At 35.8% G+C, this 16,783-nt stretch overlaps 1 protein-coding gene across 1 annotated transcript in view; it reads right to left on the reverse strand.

The window, feature by feature from the left end:
- LOC123564339 (titin homolog) overlaps positions 1–8,132 on the reverse strand; it is a 244,984-nt gene extending 236,852 nt beyond the window's left edge. The window contains exon 1 of the mRNA XM_053536978.1: positions 7,926–8,132. Within this exon, the coding sequence (XP_053392953.1) occupies positions 7,926–7,964 (39 nt within the window). The 5' untranslated portion in view covers positions 7,965–8,132. The remainder of the gene's footprint in view (positions 1–7,925) is intronic.
- Positions 8,133–16,783: the final 8,651 nt, after the last annotated feature.

Consider the following 16,783-nt stretch of genomic DNA (forward strand, 5'->3'; position numbering starts at 1 on the left):
CAGGGTCAGCTTATGATTGTGAACAAGTGTTGCAAGTTTCAAAGCAATAGCTTTGATAGTTTAAGAGAAAAAGTTGACCTAAACATAAAACTTAACCAAGAAATCTGATATTTTCCAAGTCCAAAAGGGGCCATAAATCTTGCAAAAAGCAGGATGGAGTTATGTTTCTTGCTGTACAGGGTCAACTTATGATGGTGAACAAGTGTTGCAAGTTTTAAAGCAATACCTTTGATAGTTTAGGATAAAAGCTGACCTTAACATAAAACTTAACCAAGAAAACTGATTTTCTAAGTCCAAAAGGGGCAATAAATCTTGCAAAAAGCAAGATGGAGTTATGTTTCTTGCTATACAGGGTCAGCTTATGATGTTGAACAAGTATTCCAAGTTTCAAAGCAATAGCTTTGATAGTTAAGGAGAACATAAACATAAAACTTAACCAAGAAATCTGATATTTTCTAAGTACAAAAGGGGCCATAAATCTTGCAAAAAGCAAGATGGAGTTATGTTTCTTGCTATACAGGGTCAGCTTATGATTTTAAACAAGTATTCCAAGTTTCAAAGCAATAGCTTTGATAGTTTAGGAGAAAAGCTGACCTAAACATAAAACTTAACCAGGCAACGCCGATGCAGACGCCAACGCCAACGCCGACAACCGCTCAAGTGATGACAATAACTCATCATTTTTTTTTTCAAAAAATCAGATGAGCTAAAAATCATTTTAAAAGGACATGTTTAAGTGGCATGTCACAGTCACACCAGTTATGATGGCTTCATGGTTGGGCAGACACTTACTGAAATAAACAAAAGAACATGATCAAGATATCTGCTTTCATGAAAGAAAGGTGAATGGTTAGAATCCAACTGGTTGGCAGTCGTCAAGTCACCAGCTGGTTAAAGAATTATCAACGGCCTACCGGCCTGATACCTGGATTCAGGAAATAATTGAGTTCAAAACGAAGTAAAAGAGGTGACACTTCAATCTTTACTCCTACATACTTCAAAAGAGTTCTCAACAGGTTTATGTTTGTAACTGGTTAATTATGGACAAGACACCTGTAAAATGACCACATATATATCTACCTTAATGGCCTTACAAACCCTTGCTCCAATAACTTATATTTTATGTCAGGCAACAAATTTGATAGCTATAATATCAAGGGGTAATAGCAGAAAATTGCACAAGGATATACAATGACCTTTACAGCTATTTGCGAGCTGGATTCCATACAGACAATTACACAATTATCACCACTGATCTTGAAATATTTATAATGCCAGACTGCATATCATGCACATTAGGCACAAGTGACAATTTTGTTATTACACTGCCTGGCAACATTAAGGTCAGGCAATAAATACCAGTGTTTGAGGCTACATGGGTAGGTATGTTGGCATTTTTTCTTTTGTAATATCGTATTTCATGGGGAAAATGCCATAAAAAGTGGCAAAACTTCTAATAACAAATCAGGACTCAACAAATTGTTAGAAAGAAAGTCACCCTGCAGGACAAGCTGCCTAGAATTTTCACTCATCAAGAAAAAAAAAGTACCTATTTAATTATAAGTCTGGTGAAAACTATAGAGTGTCTAGCTAATGCCATCATAATGTGACAGGGCAGATTTTAGAATTTTTACGTTTCTATCCGTGGCTAGACGTAGCTATCCGCACCGTATGTGTGACTGGGGTATAACAGGGCTTCCATTAAGCGGCGTCCCGGCGTAAAATACGCCAAAAATTATGATCCGTACGCCAATACACAAAGTCAGAGGCGTACCAAGGACTTCCGATATTTTCAAAGGATGACAAAACCAATACACCGTGACGTAACTTCACTTCAATGACGTGATTAGCTCCGCTCCGAAATTAATCAACGCGGTTTAGCCGGCAGTGCTTGAAGTATGAGACTAGTGTGAAAGCATTGTGTTTGATAGAGACTGTCTGTAAATGTAAACTGTTATCCAGATCAGTTGACATGTTTAGAAGGCGCTAATTGCCGACAATAAAACATTACATGCATTTGGCTCGGATTAAGTTGGTGAAACAAGTTCCGAAATCGGAAGACAAAGTAACTAATTGTGGAAAATATATCGATAATTTCAGCACAAAAAACCTCAGCAAGTAACTATTTTCTTCTAGCAAATGACACATCCAGTTTAAATTAAAACATTTTTTTCGATCGGTAATAAATTTGCTACTTACTTTGGATTTTCGTGAATGATAAATCCTATTTTTACAGTATTTTTTAGAGAAAAAGAAAACAAAACAAAACATTCAATTTTTCTCCTATTAAGAACTGACATCTTTGACACCTTTTGATGACACCAGCATGTGGCTTCAAAGGGAGGTGTCGTGGCTTCAAAGGGAGGTGTCGGCAAAATTTTCCTTTATTGATTTTCTTTGATGCGGGGATGAAAGTTAACTGGTTGAGTATTGCAAGGTGAATGATGTAATTTGACATAATTCTACTCCAAGTATTAAAAATACTTTAGATTTTTTAAAGTGGATTTTCGTTATGTAGCTGAACAACAGTAAGTCTGTTGATTTTAATAAAATGCTGACTGTTGCTATAGGTATAATAAAACAATAAAATATTTTTTTTTTTAAATAAAATGTTTTCTAATCATTCTAGTGGTCCTTTTATTCTATTACTTTACACATTGTTCTGAACCAATTAGATATGATGATGATAGTAATGATGATGATGATGATATTGAAGGTCATTGTACAAAGTGATACTACGTAGGACTCCAAGAAAACATAGGAGGGACTCCAAAATCTGAATGTTAGGCAGTCCTGACTCCATGAAATTGAATCCTAATGGAAGCCCTGGGTATAAAATGGAACAGGACATCCTGGTATAACAGGATGGAGAAGTTGAGGCACAGAGATTACTACAGTTATATTTGTTTGTCAGCACAGAACTTGACAGGCTGAGGTACCACCCTCTTAAGACTGTCTGCAATGATGGACTTTACTCTAACTGTCTATAGAGGGACCTTTATAGTTCCTAGCAAGTCTAGAATGAGATATTGAGATTTAGAGTGCAAGATGTTTAAAGTTCTTAACAGGTCTTGAGTGAGGTATTGAGATTTAGAGTGCGAGATGCTTAAAGTTCTTAGCAGGTCTAGAGTGAGGTATTGAGATTTAGAGTGCAAGATGTTTAAAGTTCTTAGTAGGTCTAGAGTGAGGTATTGAGATTTATAGTTCAAGAAGTTTAAAGGTCTTGGCAAGTCTAGAGTGAGGTCAATAGTAAAATTAAGTGTGTGTCTTTTATATACCTATTTTTTTAAAATTGGGTAGGTAGGCTGGTAAATTACAGTTTTTCCAATACAAGTTAGGTTTTTTTCTAGGTGTAAATAAATGTGCTAATTGCTTTTCATTTCATGAATTATTCAACAAGACTTCAGACAGAGACAGCTTGTTTGAGGAATATTCACAGACAAAGTTCTACTAAAGTGTATACTCAAGCTATATAACATGCCTGCATTTGGCCACCAAGACAAAACTAGAAATGAATATATGCCTACATCATTTAAAAGAGCTATTTCACTGGTCCTGAACACAATTAAGCTGAAAAATATCATTTGTCTTAAAGTATTGTCATGGTAAATTCATAGGGTAAATTCTATGTCTTTTAAGCTCAGCTGGAAACAAAACATCAAGGTAAGTTACTGTGATTAATAAAATCTCAGAAAAATTTGAAACTACATGTAGGTCATCTGTGATCATAAAATAGGTAAATAGGTCAAATAACAAAACAAACTTGAACAATCTAGACACCATATCTGTTTAATAAGATTTTCAGAATGTTTGTCATTTTATGGAATTTACTTTCCTCAGGGTGCTGTAGAATCTGATGTGAGTCAGCTGCTTATCATTATAACCTTTTATAGAATCTGGGTACTTCTTGTTCGGAAAAAAGCACTTTGCTGCAGAGCTAGTTTAGAGTGAACTAATACGTCTTTATAGCTCTTATAAACTTATATTTCATATACTTATATAACACAATTAGTTTTCCTTATTTTCTATCCAGCATACACTTCCATAAGACAAAAAACTGTAAAAGGTTTTCCTTCAATATTACCTACTATAGGTACAGTTATGAAAAGCAAAGGTATTTATGAATCCAGAAAACTATAATTTATAGTAACAACTAAATTCTTTGACTTATTTATATTTCATTTTGACAAGAATGCTCTATACCCAAACCCTTTAAATTTCAATTGTCTAAGAATCATAAAGTTATGATACAATACAGCAACATAACATTTCATTAATCCTTATCATGCTAAACACGACTGATTCTGCCTTTGCGACCAGTGTAGATCATGATCAGCCTGCACATCCATGCAGTCTGATCATGATCTGCACTGGTCGCCATTCAGTCAGTATTTATTTGGTAAGCACCCCTTTTAACAGTTAATGGTACTGTCCAAATTGAAAGATGGACAAGTTCATTATAGAAATTTAGCAGGGAAACATTGTACAAGTACTAGTAATACGTATGTCACTAAGTTATTGTTGTACATTAAAGTTTCAGAACAGTGAAAATCTGAAGCCTTTATGAAGAGTATACCTCCTGTATGGTTGATTATACAGGAAGACATCTGCCTATTATCACAAGTGCATGTCAAGTAATATTTACATAAAACAGGCACAACAATGCAGCATGAACAAAGCTCATTTCCTTGGCAAAATATTAACCTTTAGCATGCTAGATAAATTGTCGTCTGCTGGAAATGTTGTCTGCTAAAATTGTAAAGTTCATTCAATTTGCTCCAAAATTGGAAGAAATATTGTCAGAGTAGCAAACAGCTTGGAATCGGTGTCTGATCTGGTTCCAAGCTGTTTGCAAAGGCTGTTAAATTCGCCTGCAGCAGGCTAAGGGTTAAACAAAGATAATCTGAGGCAGTTCCCTGGCCTACTATCATACAGTATGCACACAGAAAGAAGGCACAACCCCTAATTTCAATTGCCTGCGACTTACAGTTCAGCTGAGATACTTATATTTTTTGCAAACTTTACGACTATACAACGTGTGTAAATTCTGAGATTTCTGCAACAGACATTTGAAGCAGTTGACAATTATTGCTCAATCACTGCCACAATAAAACACAAAATTGCTTCAAGATTTCAAAGAGTTCCATAAAACACACCACTGTTAAGTTTCCTACAAGGGTTAACACACAAACAAAATGTGCCATTGATGTTCACATATGAGCCACGCCATGAGAAAACCAACATAGTGGGTTTGCGACCAGCATGGATCCAGACCAGCCTGCGCATCCGCGCAGTCTGATCAGGATCCATGCTGTTCGCAAACAATTTCTCCAATTCTAATAGGCTTTAAAAGCGAACAGCATGGATCCTGACCAGACTGCGCGGATGCGCAGGCTGGTCTGGATCCATGCTGGTCGCAAACCCACTATGTTGGTTTTCTCATGACACGGCTCATATATAATATATCATAAAATTATAAAATGACTTCAAGTTCACACGCTCGCTTAGATTTTCTTAAATTTTAATAGAAAAGTCACAAACTAGTTTCGCTGTGAATGGCTCATCAGTGTTTCTATATATATATATAACAACATATATATATAAACACTTTTATTAAAATATTTTCCACAGCACATGTCTGCAAATAATAATATACAAATTGAATGTATCTGGTTCGAGAATTTTGGCCACCCTGTAATTGGACTTTGAAACATGTCTCATTCTTTAAATTCTTTCATGACCTGAATGTAACACTGGTGCGGAGTACAAATTACAATGCATACTTTAATTGATAACTAAGTTTACACTAGTAGAAGTTGTCCGTTACTATATACCTATCACTGAAAGTATTTTAAGATATAACCAAATAAATGTTTATAATATGTTGGTGATTCCAATTTAACACAAAAGTTCTCTGTACATTTTTATGAGGTATAGTCTCCCCTTAAATGTAAAATTTCTTATAATAAATCTTGAGTTTAATTCTATGCATTATAAATCTTTGCCATATACTGAACAGGATGTTGAGAACATGTTTCAACAATTATGTTAACAGTTTATATGTACAAATGTATAAAAATTAGGGGTGCATTAAATTTTCTTCAACATGTTTTGATAATTTTGGAACAAGAAGTGTGAAATGCTAACAGTTCACGCTGAAATACAAGTTAATGCCGAAATGCTAAAAGTTTGAGATCATTACCCTTCTTTAAGAACATGGTATTGAGAAAAGGATGAGACTTAAATATTAGCAAATCAATATTTGACACAATAATATATATGCAAGACTTGTGGTTTAACTGTTGGGATGACATTTTTAATATTGTTATCAATTTTAATATTATTTATAGACGTTATTATTCACATTAAACTGTAAGAAAAATGTACAGGGCAGAATCTTGTTACTCATGCCAACAACCAGAAGCATTGCACAAAACTTCCAAAATTATGTTATGGTATATAATAAAGAACTTACTACATCTACAGGGATACTCCCAACAATCAATTTCTGATCATAACTTGGAGGTCGGGGCAGTTGTTAAAAACATGTTGCTATGTTACATGATACATGATATGCATGTGTTAAGAGAGTAAGAGCAGTAATATATACAGCTTTGTAAAAAAATAAAAACAGGATGATGACATTAGTACATATGCGAGTCTAGGTCAGATGTGAAGCACTGAAGGTTCACACTGTCCTTGATGTTAAAAGGCAAGGCATTCCAGTATCTGATCGTGCGTGGGGGTGGGGGGGGGGGGGGGGGAAGGAGTTCTAAATTTCTAGAGGCTGTCAGGTGATCATGATCTACAGACACGAGGTTGTGTGATATTTTATTTTACTCTATTAAAATTTTACTAGCCCTCAACTACTACAGATTAAGAGCGATTACTAGATTACTAAGAAAAGACTGAATCCAAGATAGACATGTTTTGTTGACACCAAGTTTCATGATTTACATGTATAGAGAAGAAGTTGATGATCAACCTTGTCGAAAGCTTTCCAGAAATCCATTACAATGAGTTCTGTTTGTTTTCCAGATTGGAGATCATCAAAAATTTCTTGTGTAAAGGATAGTAGTAATTAATAATAATAGAAAATACTAAAGGGCAATCACACACTGGTATCCTTGTTACTGCCACTCACAGTACCTAAACCAGAATGTTTACTGGTAGTTCAAGCAAATAACCCTTGCTTATACAGATTTTTTTGTGGAGACAGTTCACTGTCATTTAATAAGAATAAGTTAGGTTTAGTTATGCCAATAACTGCCAAAGCCAGGTTTCTTTACACTAAAAGTGGAAAAGTGGAAGGTCCCTGCATTCACATGCTACCTGGGTGTGGGGCAGCAGGGTGTGGAAGCATAGCATTTGTCAAATGATAGGAAAAATCATAATGTGAATTTTAGGGGGGAAAAACTGCACAATTTGAAAGAAGTATTTATCAAAAAGCTTCAAATTTTTCCTCAGACATAGGAAGCAATATCAACAGCAGATAAATGTATCAGGATTAAGATAACAGGCTCATAGTTCAAAATCATTTAGAAAGCTATGCAGAAATCAATATTTAATTACAGACTGCTTATGACATGCAAGCACAAACCAGAAGTATGCAGACTTAAGTAGCCTTGCCTGAATAGCCTACAGTATAATTATGTGTCAACAAAACTTGTCATCTCCAAATTAAAGTGAGAGTGACAGGATTGAAATTTAGGATAGGTTTACTTGGATAATTGGAAGTAAATAAGTTCATTTTTTGTATGATTCGCATTTTAACAGTGTTTAATCCTACTCAAAAACAGTTTTGAAACACAATGCACATGTTGAGTCATTACTGTGCCGTCAAGATTGGTTTGATAAATATGCAGGTACCATTCAGGTGTCAAAAATTCACCTGCAAACAAAATTATACATATATTTTTTCGTACCTGATCGGTGTCATTAACCACCTCCGCCTCAGTATTCATCTCTGTACTTAATCCAACTCTTTTCAAAACATCGAAACAAAACTTAAATGTACTTGTTGCACAACTTTCAAAACTTAGAGCTCTCTATTTCACCGGGGAAATCTGCGTTACTTTATCGATATTTAGCTAATGGCGGCGATCGACAAGACGATTCTATGTTACGCGACGGGGGTGACAGGAAGGGTATCCCCAAAAATTTATCTAATCTATGAACGAATGTTTGTTTTCACCTTTTATCGCTGTCATCAGTTCAAACTGATATATATATATATATATATATATATATATATATATATATATGATTGGGCCGTTCCATGAGAAAACTTGTTTTAGTGACATGATATGATTATAGTTTTGCATAATAAGTAGTTTAAAATACTGGAAAATCATTGTTTTTCTTATATCCATGCAGACACTAGACTTAACAAGTATATTGTAATACAGTTATCTAAGGCAAATCAAATTCTACCATATTTTACACTTTCAGATTTCAGTTTCAGATTTGTTTGCATATCGGCATATCAGGGGTCAAATTTAACAATTGCTTATACTAGCTGAAATTTGCTAGTGCCCTTTTTGATCACTAGCTAAAATGAAAAGCTACCGGCTAAACTTAATAATATTTAATTACTCTATTAATATTTTACTAGCCAAAACTTACTGATTGATCTCTGTTAGTAGCCAGTCACAAACAAAAATATTTTCTATTAGCTTAAAATAGCTTGTGCCATTTTGCTGAACAATAAAATATCATAAACATATATGATAACATTCCTTTCATGAAGAAAAATATGTACCTTCAAAACAATTAGACATTTGCTTGTTATATTACTCAGACTAGCTGAAATTAGCTAGTACATCTCAAACCCACTAGCTATTTTAAAATTCCACTAGCATTTAGCTTGTATGCTTGTCTAAATTTGAACCCTGCATATACAAAATGCCTTTGGCCATTTACAGATATACCAAGAGCTGTCTGTTGACAGCGCACTTGACTATTCGAAGAATTGATGGGAGTATCATAAAAATTGATAAGACAAACAATGTACCTGTAGATCTATTTGTGGATATGGATAACTGAGCTACAGTCCTTGTCCTAGTTATGTATAGTCTTGCCTACATATTTAAACTATGATGGTTATAAGACAACATTGGTAAAAAATGAAATCTGGCCAGATGATGGTGGAAATGGGCTACATTGATTAGAATTTGATAGAAAATGACAGACTGATTAATTGCAATTTTGTTGAAAATGAGGATAAAACCCAAAAATATCACATTTTCACTGTTTTGAGTGTATTTTTTTTCAAAAACTGCATATTTATAGGCTACTGATTGCTATTTTCTGGCTATCAGAGGTAAAAGTGATATGTTCAGAACATATTTAACAGTTTAAATGTGTAATTTGCATGCAGATCAGAGTAGAAAATGTCAAAACACTGAGCAAACAAGTCTGCATTTAGGGTAATTGCTTCAAAATTATGTCGCGACAGCTATTTTTGACAAAATCTGACGCTTTTTCTTATGGTATTGAAAATGCCATAAAAACTTGGAAACTGTTGATATCAAGCTAAAACCTTGAATATTTTCACGCATTTGGGTTTCTTGCGCATTTCAAATGAAACTGGCACAGTGTCAGAGGAAAAAATTTTTTCTTATAGGCATACAGCCACTAAATAGAAAAATGACGTGAAAAAAAAATGGTAGGCACATAATGGCGGATACAAATAGTCCTCAGTTTTTTTCCTCTGTAGAGCTATTTTCCTTATTTTCTTTGCAATTTTTTTGCTAAAATCACATGACAGATCTATGCTTGACATGTAGATAGCATTTTCATAATGAAATAACAACATGACAAAAATTTTCATGGAAACTTAGATCATACACCACCAGTATAATTTGGGGTCTCATTTTTTAGCTGATTTTGCAGTTTGTGTGTTGGACTGAAATTAATTTTCTTGCATCAAATATGACCCCCACTTTTCTTTGATTTTTAGTTAGCACTGACAATATTCTTCAAGAAAATGTAAGTTACAGACATTTATAGGTTATAACACACTAAATAGTTCTTATTCTTTATTCTATATAAAATTGATCTATTTCCAATGACCACAGCACACATCAGGACCCATTTTAAATCCGCCATTATGCGACTACCATTTTTTTTCGTGCCATTTTTCTATTTAGTGTCTGTATGCCTAAACAAGTTGTCAAAGTTTCTAAACCATATGACAAAACAGGCTTGGCAAAATATGGACTGGTATGAAAAATTTAACTGATTTCCAAGTCCAAAAAGGGCAATAATTCAGCCAAAATAGTTGACAGAGTTATTTACTCTTGCCTTAAGATAGAAATCATGATGATAAGCAAGTGTTCAAAGTTTTAAAGCCACAGGTCAAAACCAATGCCGACGCCGGTGTGAGTAGTATAGCTCTCCATATTCTTCATATAGTCAAGCTGAAAAGGATTTTTTTCCTTTCTTAATTGCATAGCATAATTTACATATTTGGCTGTATTTCTAATAATTTTATCATTGCTTGAAGATAATAACCTAATAAATTTATTTATACATGCAAATGAATGATCAATACCATACTTTTGACGAAGTGGACAGCATAACAGACAAGAGCTTCACAGGAGACAGCGCGCTTGACTATTTCGATGCTGGATAGTGAAGCTGGGCACATCTGAGGAAACTGGAGCTGTCACTGGAGTGTTTAATGACTCCAATGGTGGATGAAGATATTTCACAACAACCTGAGTAATATGAGCTACATGTTCCAAACGTCAAACTGCTGCTAAAGTATTAAGAAAGTAGGTCAGTAGTTCACATTTATGGTCACTGAAGGTCAGTTTTAAGATGGGTGTGCAAAACTGCATAAGTCATCCAAATTTCAAAGATGTATCTTAAAAAAACAAGAAAGCAGGTCAGTATGTCACATTCATAGTCACTGAGAGTCAGTTTTAAGATCGGTGTGCTAAACTGTACATGTCATCCAAATTTCAAGGCTGTATCTTAAAAAAAACGAGAAAGTAGGTCAGTAGGTCACATTCATGGTCACTGAAAGTCAGTTGTAAGATCGGTGTGCAAAACTGTACATGTCATCCAAATTTCAAGGCTGTATTTTAAAAAACAAGAAAGTAGATCAGTAGGTCAAATTCATGGTCACTGAAAGTCAGTTTTAAGATCGGTGTGCAAAACTGTACATATCATCCAAATTTCAAGGCTGTATCTTTACAAACAAGAAAGTAGGTCAGTAGGTCAAGCTCACAGTCGGGTGACCCCTAATCACGTGGTGTCATCAGGTAATTATGTCTCCCACCACACAGTGGTGTGGGAGACATATTGATTTACTCCAGTCTGTGTGTCTGTCTGTGTGTCTGTCTGTCACAAAGCTTGTCCGCATTCTAAGTCGAATATTTCTCATCCAATCTTCACCAAACTTCAACAAAATGTGTCTGCCAATAAGTGCTCGGCCAGGTTCGATAACTAGCCAAATCGGCCTAGGCACTTCGGAATTATGGCCCTTGAATTACCGAAAAATGCTCAGATTTTAGGCGCATTCCTGGAGCCAAAAGGACCCCTATACTACTCATGAGTAGTATAGGGGTCCTTTTGGCTCCAGGAATGTGCATCAGTCTGAGTAGTATAGGAGTCCTTTTGACTTGATGAATGTGCATGCGCTCTAGTAGGGCAAGTTCGATAATGAGCCAAATCGGTCCAGGCGCTTCAGAGTTATGGCCCTTGAATTACCGAAAATCAGCCTTTTTACTCTTGTCCGTGCTCTAAGTCGAACATTTCTCATCCGATCACCACCAAACTTTAACAAAATGTGTTTGACCATAAGTCCTTGGACAAGTTCGATAATTAGCCAGATTGGCCCAGGCACTTTGGAATGAATGTGCATGCGCTCTAGTAGGGCAAGTTCGATAATGAGCCAAATCGGTCCAGGCACTTCAGAGTTATGGCCCTTGAATTACCAAAAATCGGCCTTTTTATTCTCGTCCGCGCTATAAGTCCAACATTTCTCACATGATCTTCACCAAACTTGAACCAAATGTTTTTGGTAGAAGACCACTAGGCAATGCATCATACCAAATATCAAAAGCCTAGGCCTTGCAGTTTCAGGCAAGAAGATTTTTAATGTTTTTTCCTTTAGGTAGAGGACCTAAAGACAATGCTACACACCAATTATCAACGGCCTAGGTCTTGGGCGTAAAAAAAAATTGTTTGTTTCCGGTATCCCGACCTACCCTAAATTTTTGGCCCGACCCTAAATGTTTTTATGGCCTTTGAGAATATTTTTTCAACTTTTTGACAAAAAGTTGAAAAACTGCACTTTTTATGTTTAAAACATGGCCAATGATGTTTTAAAACAACTTACTGATGCTCTAAAGGCATAACCGCCTTATTTGTATCCATTTTTTGACACAAAAATAATTTCCGAAAAGTCTCTCATAATAAAAAAAAATTCCCCAAAGAAAATATTTTCCGACCTACCTACCCTAATTTTTTTGAGCATGTTACCGGAAACAAAGAATTTTTTTTTTTAGGCCTTGTGGTTTCAGACAAGAAGATTTTTAAAGTTTATTCCTGTACAAGTGACCCCTGGGTGGGGCCATATTTGACCCTGGGGGATAATTTGAATAATCTTGGTAGAGGACCACCAGATGATGCTACATACAAAATATCAAAGCCCTAGGCCCTGTGGTGTTGGACAAGAATATTTTCGTAGTTTTCCTTATATAAGTCTATGTAAACCATGTGACTGCCAGGGCAGGGCCAAATTTGACCATAGGGGGATAATTTGAACACTCTTGGTAGAGGACCTCTAGATGATGCTACATACCAAACATCAAAGCCCTAGGCCCTGTGGTGTTGGACAAGAAGATTTTCAAAGTTTTCCCTATATTATAAGTCTATGTAAATCATGTGACTGCCAGGACGGGGCCAAATTTGACCCTAGGGGGATAATTTGAATAATCTTGGTAGAGGACCTCTAGATGATGCTACATACCAAATATCAAAGCCTTAGACCCTGTGGTTTTAGACAAGAAGATTTTCAAAGTTTTCCCTGTATAGGTCTATGTAAACCATGTGATCCCCAGGGCAGGGCCATATTTGACCCTAGGGGGATAATTTGAATAATCTTGGTAGAGGACCACTAGGTGATGCTACACACCAAACATAAAAGCCCTAGGACCTGTGGTTTTGCACAAGAAGATTTTTTTAGAAATTGTTGACACACGACGCACGAAAGGCGATTACAAAAGCTCACCTTGTCACTATGTGACAGGTGAGCTAAAAGGGGGGCATAATTCATGAAAAATTGGTGCCAGAGTTATGCACATTGTGTCATATGATGTGGGTGATAAGGTGGAACAACATTTTAAGTTTGAATCAAATCCATTAAGTAATAACTGAGATATCAAAACTTTAACCTGAAATTCTAAGTAAAAAGGGGGGACAATTCATGAAATATTGGAGCAAGAGTTAAGGCCCTTGTGTTATATGATGTGAGTGATGATGTTGAACAACTATTTTAAGTTTTAATCAAATCCATTTAGTTATAACTGAGACATAGTGAAAGTGCATCAAAACCTAAACCTGAAATTTTAAGTAAAAGGGGGATAATTCATTAAATATTGGTACTAGAGTTGTGGGCCTTGTGTCATATGATGTGGGAGATGATGTGGAACAACTGCTTTCAGATTGAATCAAATCCATTTAGGAATATCTGAGATAGAGTGAAAGTGCATCAAAACTTTAACCTGAAATTCTGAGTTAAAAGGGGGGATAATTCATGAAATATTGGTGTGAGAGTTATGGCGCTTGTGCCATATGGTGTGGGTGATGATGAGGAATAACTATTTTAAGTTTGAAGCAAATCCATCAAGTAATTACAGAGATACGGAGAAAAAAAGAAAGTGTAAAAATGCTTTAACCAAGGTGGGGACGCGGAAAGACGCCAATGCCGACGCAGGGGTGAGAAGAATAGCTCTCCATATTATGTATAGTCAAGCTAAAAATGATATTCTGATTCTACATTTTGTGAACAAAGTGTTTATAAACACGTAGCCCCATGGTTCTGGGCCGATCTATGTATGAAAAGAATTGGAACCACTGCCTTACCCTTGCAGGATCGTAATAGGAGACTAATAGGGTCTTAACACTTGGGTTTTGCTGTAACTCTGTGATTCCAGCAGGTATGCAAAGTTTGATTCCATACCTCATGTTTTTATTTCGATATAAATGAGATGTGAAACCAAAATTTGTAGTCCTGTTTGGCGCCATATAACCTATACTGTGTTGGTGCACCATAAAACCCAAATAAACAAGCAAATTCAATGAATTGGTATCCCCCGCCGAAAGGGTTTGCGATGAGGAATGGCAAAACATATACCTGGCAAAAAGTTAAGGATGTTACTAAGAAGAAAATTATTTCATTGGTCAAAATAATTTTAACAGAAAATGAATGCTTATTTTTTTTGGGGGGTGGGGGTGGGGGGGTTGGGGGTGGCGGCGGCGGCAGCGGGGGTGACCGGGTGAGGGTACAAAACTCAAAATTAAAAATAAAAAAAAAAAAGAATGGGTGAGGTGGGGGAAGGGGGAGGGGTGGAGGCGGATGCATGATCCGGGTGGTGGGCATGACTGAGTAGAGAGTGAGGTGAGGGAACGGTACAACTTTGCATGTTGATAAAATATTCATGGAAGATTTGAAAAAAAATAATCAAAAGGAATGTTGTTTTTTTTTTGGTGGGGGGGGGGGGGGGGGGAAGGAGGAGGGGGTGTGACCAAGGCAACAATTTCACATGTTTATAATAAATGTTCATGGAAAAGAATGAAAGAAGTTTAATGAAATTCTACCAATTGGTTGATTTGTTATGTACAAATCTGTGGATTTTTAACAATTAAAGGGTAATAACTCTAAGGGAAACTGAATCCCCCCAAAAACTTGACGGGCATCATCCTGGTATGCTGGTTCATGTTTATTTCAAGTTTTATGAAATTCTATCTGATAGTTACTGAGAAATTGCTGCAGACGGACATTTTTGGGCATTTTTCAGTAAACAAAGGGCTATAACACTAAGGAAAATTAACCAATCGGAAAAAAAACTTGACGGGCATCATCACAGTATGTTGATTCATGTTTATTTCAAATTTCATGAAATTCTACCTGCTAGTTACTGAGAAATGGCTGTGGATGGACGGACGGACGCACACACGCAGGCACCCATGGACGCCATTTTCATACCCCTCTCCCGATTTCATCTGCGGGGGATAATAAATAAATAAATTATAAACACGTAAGGTCAACTCCAGAAAATTTTTCACTTTCAATTTCAAGATTGAGTACGTTTGTAATGTGTCAGTCACACTACACCATAAAGCGTTAACAGATGCCAAACATATAGAAAAATTGCGGCAGAAAGTTATTCGGTAATGAAAGGCATTCCCCGCTGCTGCTCGTTGCTCTCGCGATCAGTGTATGGGGCATAAAATGCACAATGACCACAAGGATGATCCAAGCCGGAATGCAACACAGAAGGATAATTGTTACGTAACTAATAACTGGATTTATTAGGTCTTAAAATGATCATGGCATTTGTGATTTTAATTTTTGCTCGTCTTCTATTGGAAAATATAAATCAATTCCTTTTTGTACAAATGCTTGGCCACCACGTTATTACTGTTTCAGTTTGACTGTGTCCTAAGAATGGACTAACATTGACCAAGGGTTCATCAGGCATTACATGAATTTTATGCTACAAAGATTGTTTCACATAATTAGAGGTGATTTGTGGTCATACACACTGTTAAACAATAGATGTATGATAAACCTACAATTCTATTCTTTTAAAATCCCAGAGAGGATACAACCGAGCCCTCTAACATCACTCCTGCATGCTATGAAAGTGGCCTCAGCTACGCGCCTGGAAAGTGTATCAAAACATTAACTAAGTAGAAAAGGGACATAATTCAAGAAATATTTCTTCAAGAGTAATGCACCATCTGGCACATCATGTGACTAATACTGTGGAACAACTATTTTAAGTCTGAATCAAACCCATTTATTAATAACTGAAATGGAGCAAATGTACGTCACAACTTTAACCTGAGATTCTAAATAAAAGGGGAGGGCATAATTCATAATATATATTGAAGAGACTTAAATAAAGATTAAATCTAAAATCTATATTGCTGCCAGAGTTATGGACCTTGTGTCATATGATGTGGATGATGTGGAACAACCAGTTTAAGTAATCCATTTAGTAACAGCACAGATATGGCGAAAAAGAAAAAAAAAGAAATTCTTAGGGAAAAGGGACATAATTCATGAAATATTTCTGTCAGAGTTATGTACTTTGTATCATATGATAAGGGTAGTGATATGGAAGAACCATTTTTAGTTTGAATCAAATTAATTCTGAAGTAACAAAGATATAGTGAAAGTGCATCAAAATTACCCTGAAATTTTAAGTAAAAAGGATACATAATTCATGAAATATTGTTGCAAGAGTATGGTCCTTGTGTCATATGATGTGGGTGATAATGTGGAACACATATTTTAAGTTTGAATCAAATCCCTCTTGTAATAACAGAGATAATAGTGAAATGCATCAAAATTAACCTAAATTTCTAAGTCAAAAGGGGGCATAATTCATGAAAAATTGGTGCCAGAGTTATAGTCCTAGAGTCATATGATGTGGGTGATAATGTTAAACAACTATTTTAAGTTTAAATCAAACCCATTAAGTTATTGCAGAGGTAGAATGGAAGTGCCCCAAAACTTTAACCTGAGTAGAGGGAAATATTG

Source organism: Mercenaria mercenaria, chromosome 2 (assembly GCF_021730395.1).
Source record: "Mercenaria mercenaria strain notata chromosome 2, MADL_Memer_1, whole genome shotgun sequence".
NCBI classification, from domain to species: domain Eukaryota; kingdom Metazoa; phylum Mollusca; class Bivalvia; order Venerida; family Veneridae; genus Mercenaria; species Mercenaria mercenaria.